Source organism: Cebus imitator, unplaced genomic scaffold (assembly GCF_001604975.1).
Source record: "Cebus imitator isolate Cc_AM_T3 unplaced genomic scaffold, Cebus_imitator-1.0 Scaffold193, whole genome shotgun sequence".
Taxonomy (NCBI): domain Eukaryota; kingdom Metazoa; phylum Chordata; class Mammalia; order Primates; family Cebidae; genus Cebus; species Cebus imitator.
The window spans coordinates 872,985-878,818 of NW_016107508.1; the positions used below are offsets into that span (position 1 = coordinate 872,985).

Here is a 5,834-nt window from a genome sequence, read left to right on the forward strand (position 1 = left end):
CAGGGTTTCAACATGTTGTCCAGGCTGGTCTCGAACTCCTGACCTCAGGTGATCCACCTGTCTGGGCCTCCCAAAGAGCTGGGATTACAGGTGTAAGCCACTGAACCCAGGCCCAGGCTAGTCTTTAACTCCTGGGTTTAATCGATCCTCCTGTCTTGGCTTCCCAAAGTGATGGAATTACAGGTATGAGCCACTAGGGTAAACTTCTATGTCAGTTAGAATAGACCAATTCACACATTGGGATGATACAGTGAGAGATTTTCTAATTTTAGGGGTGTTACAAATGAAATTATTGTCTAGCTCTCAGAGACTTTGACTCTGTGTTTTGTGCAGAATTCAGGATACTGCACCCTAGGGGACTATGATGCAAATGCCCTAAAACACCAGATCAGAGAGACTGGGCATACTATAAGAAAAAAATTTACATTTTAACATGCAACTGTCAATAGGTATTTTTAAACATTATCATGAGTCTTACATTTAATATTAAACACTTTCTTTACATGCCTGACTTCAGTTAATTTTCAGACAACTGTACAGGGTAGGCATTAATGTCACCATTCTTCAGATGGGGAAACTGAAGCTTTAAGAGGTTAAGAAGGCTGCCCAACTCACATAGCTAGTGGGAGTTATTAAATAACAGATGGAGCGAAAACGCAAATTCACAGGAGTTTAACTCAGCCACTGGCACGCCCATTACCAAAATGTGGCTTTTGGTAGTGATACATGCAGTTATAATTGCCTCCTCTGCTACATTCCCTAGACCCTCAAACTAGACCTCTACTATCATTACCTGTGATTTTTACAAATTCATTTTAATTTTTTTGGTAGAGACAGGCCACAGCACCTAGCCCAGAATTCTCATTAGTTGTATTCCGTATTTAGTAACATTTCTCTTGGCTTCATGCTTCACTCTTTCCTCTTCCAGTCTGCTCTATTCTATGCATAATTCATTGATTAATAACCCTGAAGTTCAGAATTCAACCATTTCATTAATATTATCCCCCTGTAGCTGGGTATGGTGGCTCACACCTGTAATTCCAACGTTTTGGGAGGCTAAGGTGGGAAGACTGCTTGAAGCCAGGAGTTTGAGACCATTCTGAGCAATGAAGTGAGATCCCATCTTTACGAAACATTTTTTAAAAGGTGGGTGTGGTGGCATGCATCTGCAGTCTTAACTAGGCTGCACTAGAAAGGCTAAGGTGGGAGAATGGCTCAAGTCTAGGAGTTCAAGGTTGCAATAAGCTATGACTGTGCCACTGCACTCCAGCCTGGGCAACAGAACAAGACCCCATGTTTATTAAAAAAAAAAAAAAATCAGGCTGAGTGCAGCGGCTCACACCTGTAATCCCAGTACTTTGGGAGGCCAAGGCAGGAGGATTGCTTGAGCTCAGAAGTTTGAGACCAGCCTGGGCAGTATGACAAACTCCAACTCTACAAAAAATATAAAAACTGGTTAGGTGTGGTGTTGCACACCTGTGGTCCTACCTACTCAGGAGGCTGAGGTGGGAGGACTGCTTGAGCCAGGGAAGCGGAGGTGGAGGCTGCAGTGAGCTGAGATCACATTACTACCCTATACAGCCTAGGCGACAGAGCAAGACCCTATCCAAAAAACAAAAACAAAAACACATCTCCTTGTAATTTCTTCAAACTACATTTATTACCTCTCCTACCGTAGATACAACAACCTTCTGGTCTCGTAGTATTACTGTATATTATAATCTCTTAAAATATCTCACAAATAACTCTAAACATTAACAAAATTAAAACTCAACGTATGTACTTAAAGGAGCAAATTGTTTTTGCTGCATCTCTTGAAGTATGAAAAAACGAATGATCTGACTCACCTGCAACATGCCAACAATCTCTACCTTATTGAAAAAGATAAAAGAGTGAAGTGTTGATAACATGTTTTCTTCAAAGACCGAAGGAGTTGGTAGAACCATATCTTGTATATATTGAACTCTGTACGTCTGATGAATTTTTTGTTTCAGCTCAGGATCTGATATGGGAATCACTTCTTTAAACTTGGCTGTTTTTGTTAGAAATTCCCTGTGTTTCCGTGGTTGTGATAAAGCAGGATCATATTCTAAACAGCCAATGACGTCCATTATACATTCCTCAGAGAACATAACTTCAAAAAGAGCAGTTCTATTCAAGAGGAAGATGCCTTTGATAATTTCATACAAGTGGTGCAGTCCTTCAATATTTTCCAAATCCTCACACACATGAAAAAGCTCCAGGAGCTTTTTAATATAACCCTCATTTTCTAGTGCCAGTGCGAGTTTTTCACGACGAAGAGGTGAAGGTAAAGACGATGCCACAAGTTCTGCAATTTCCTCAAGGCGACTTAATTCGCAAGATGGCAATTCTAAGCCTGGAGATGACATATCATCAAAACGCTCCTCTTCAGATTCATCCACAAGGTCCTGAGTGATGTCCACGGAAGGGTCCTTTCCTTGAACCTACGAAAAAAATTTAATTGCTAACAAAATATATAATAGCTGACCAGCAACCTAAATGATATTCTAAGATGAATACAAGAGATGTTGTAAGAAACCTGTAACAACAGTTTTCAAGACAAAATTGTCTACTTTTCTACGTTACATTTCTCCAAATAAAGTACACTTTCAATGTTAAGGAAGTTAGTGAAAGTTCAAAGACAGAATGAGCTTCCTTATAAAGTATGAGGTTTGCTGGCAAGAACAACTTTCTAGGACAGGCTAAACTAAGTGAGACTGTTATGAAACAGCCCTCAGCAGACGCACAACATAAAAGCCTGATGCTAAAACAGCCACTAACATCTCATATCCCTGACCCTCTTTTCCGACAGACCAGGGCAAGTCTCAGAAACAGTCCTAGGACTGTGCTAAAGAACAGGTGCCACCACCAAGCTTTTTAATATTTAACTCTGAGGTGAAAACGAAATATCATAATGTTATGGTCACAGAAAAAATATATAATTATAAGCAAAAAGGAAAATATTTAACATCAATTGTAGATAGCAAGGGCCAGAGCATGAACAAACAGGCTTTTGACCAAAGTGAGTCACTGATTTGCTATAAATACTGACAGCCCAGAAATAAGATTTAAAAAACACTACGTAGAATACAAGTGTACCTATATAAAATGAAACCATATATAAAGTAAATACAACCTATACCTAGTAGAGTTATCCCCAAAAAAGGTCTGCTGAAGGTTAAGTAACCAAACCAGGAAAATATCTTCCTTTCTACATATCCTAACCTGTGGCCTTCAAGATCCCTTCAGAAGCCCGAAAATGTGTCATAAGACCCAATTTTATGCCACTGTAGGGGTTCTTATTATAAAGGTAATTTACATTACTGAATACATTTTTTTTTCTTTTGAGATGGAGTATTATTCTGTCGCCCAGGTTGGAGTGCAGTGGCACAATCTCAGCTCACTGCAACCTCCGCCTCCCGTGTTCAAGCTATTCTGCTTCAGCCTCCTGAGTAGCTGGGACTACAGGTACATACCATCACGCCCGGCTAATTTTGTATTATTAGTAGAGATGGGGTTTCACCATATTGGCCAGGCTGGTCTGGAACTCCTGACCTCATGATCTGCTCGCCTTGGTCTCCCAAAGTGTTGGGATTACAGGCGGGAGCCACCACGCCCAGCCTTGAATACATTTTATTGGCTTTTTTTCCTTCTTTGTAAAGAAAGGTCAAGGATAAAATCCGAAATGAAACAAATTTTGTTAAGCTGGCCCTAGAATTTGGGACAGTGACCACTAAAGCAAGTAGAAGGCCAAGTAGAATAGTAAAGGGATGAAAAAATTAGACCTTATGTGAAAAAGGCAAGGAACTTAAATTGCTTAGCGCAATGAAGAGACACACTGATAGATACTAGAAGAGATGATGACCTAGAATACTTTCCTTGAAATGTGCTGCAAGGTGATATGATCTTGACCGTAACCAAGTGGACAGCAGCACTGAAAGGAAGCAAGTCACATTCATGGCTTGTATCTGGCATGGTCTCACACTGGTTCCAAATTTGTTAATTACATTAGATGTTGATTAGCAAACCAAATGAAAAGTGAGGAGTTCCCTTATTAAGAATGCCATATTTTCGAACTGAGACAAAAATTGGTGAACATGGTTCAAGAAAAAGAGAAACATTTAATGTCTCAGCAAAATGTAATGATGTTCTTGGAATGCTCTAGGATCTTGAACATGATTGAGAAGTTCAGACAGAACCCATAAGAAGAGTGACTGAGAACACCTTGAACATACTGAAACTATGTAAACTTTGGGAGGGAATACCAGGAAAGAATATAAAACAGCTAGTGACAGAATTACTATAGAGAAAGCATCCGACTACTATGATCTGTGCCCAACTTTAGATGATGGAAAGCTTTACGGCATTAAAGACCAAGGAAAAGTAGAGTAAATATCAGACAATAAATGGCACGGTGGCTCACACCTGTAAATCCCAGCACTTTGGGAGGCTAAGGTGGGCAGATCATCTGAGGTCAGGGGTTTGAGACCACCTGGCCAACATGATGAAACACCGTCTCTACTAAAAAAAATACAAAAATTGGGTTTGGTGACATGCACCTGTAATCCCAGCTACTCAGGAGGCTGAGGCAGGAGAATCCCTTGAACCCAGGAGGCAGAGGTTGCAGCAAGCTGAGACTGCACCACTGCACTGCAGCCTGCTAACAAAAGTGAAGCTCCACCTTAGGGGGAAAAAAAAAAAAAATCAGACAATACTAAAGGAGATCCAGGCATGACAATGACAAATCCAGTTCAGGTCTCAGTTAAATACTGGCATAACAGAAGACGGTATCCAGAGTGAGACTGTTTCATTCCGAAAGACGAAAGCGAGGACAACAAGATTAATCTGAATAACAGATGCTATTAACATAGTCTGAACTCATTAATGTCACCTCTCCTTCTTTGGGAGAACTCTACAAGACAAAATCTGGACAAATTGCTATAAATATAACAGTTGGACAGAAAGCCAAGAAAAGCTAAAGATGGATGGTATTCAGATATAAATGTTATTCTTTTTCTTTTTCAGAGAAGGAAAGGGATGGTGTAACAGGTTAATTTATAAAAAGCACAGATGAGTAGAGTATATGGTTGAAATAAATTCCAAAGTTAAAGAAACACTGTGCTGCTTTCCCTTTCTGCTCTTTCTCCCTCCGGAAGCGCAGGCGCAGGGCAGCGGGAGTGCGCCAGCGCCATGCGTTGGGCTGTGGCGGCTGAGGTTCACAGATGGCTGATTAGGAGTAGCTCAGGATTGCAGATACCAGCAAAAGCGTGGAGGCTGCTGCAGGTGATCCCCAGGCAAGCAGGGCCTGGAGTGGACCTCAGCAGTCCTACAGCAGAGGGGCCTAACTGTGAGAAGGAAAACTAAGAAACAGAAAGAAATAACTTCATCATCAACAAACTGGACGTCCACTCAGAGACCCAATCTGAAAGTCAACAACTACAAAGACGACAGGTGGATAAATCCACAAAGATGAGAAGAAACCAGCGCAAAATGGATGAAAACACCCAAAACCAGAATGCCTCTCCTCCCCCAAGAGATCACAACTGCTCACCAGCAAAGGAACAAGGCTGGATGGAGAATGAGTGTGATGTATTGACAGAAACAGGCTTCAGAAGGTGAGTAATAAGAACTTATCTAAACTAAAAGAACATATTCTAACCCAATGCAAAGAAACTAAGAACCCTGAAAAAAGGTTTAATGAAATGCTAACGAGAATAAACAGCTTAGAGAGGAATATAAGTGAATTGATGCAGCTGAAAAACACAACAAGAGAACTTCGCAAAGCATACACAAGTTTCAACAGCCAAATACAC

General features: G+C 40.8%; 1 protein-coding gene across 1 annotated transcript in view; it reads right to left on the reverse strand.

The window, feature by feature from the left end:
* PPP4R3A (protein phosphatase 4 regulatory subunit 3A) overlaps positions 1 to 5,834 on the reverse strand; it is a 51,733-nt gene that overhangs the window by 21,218 nt on the left and 24,681 nt on the right. Inside the window, exon 5 of the mRNA XM_017546953.2 lies at positions 1,848 to 2,465. Coding sequence (XP_017402442.1) covers positions 1,848 to 2,465 — 618 coding nt within the window. The remainder of the gene's footprint in view (positions 1 to 1,847; positions 2,466 to 5,834) is intronic.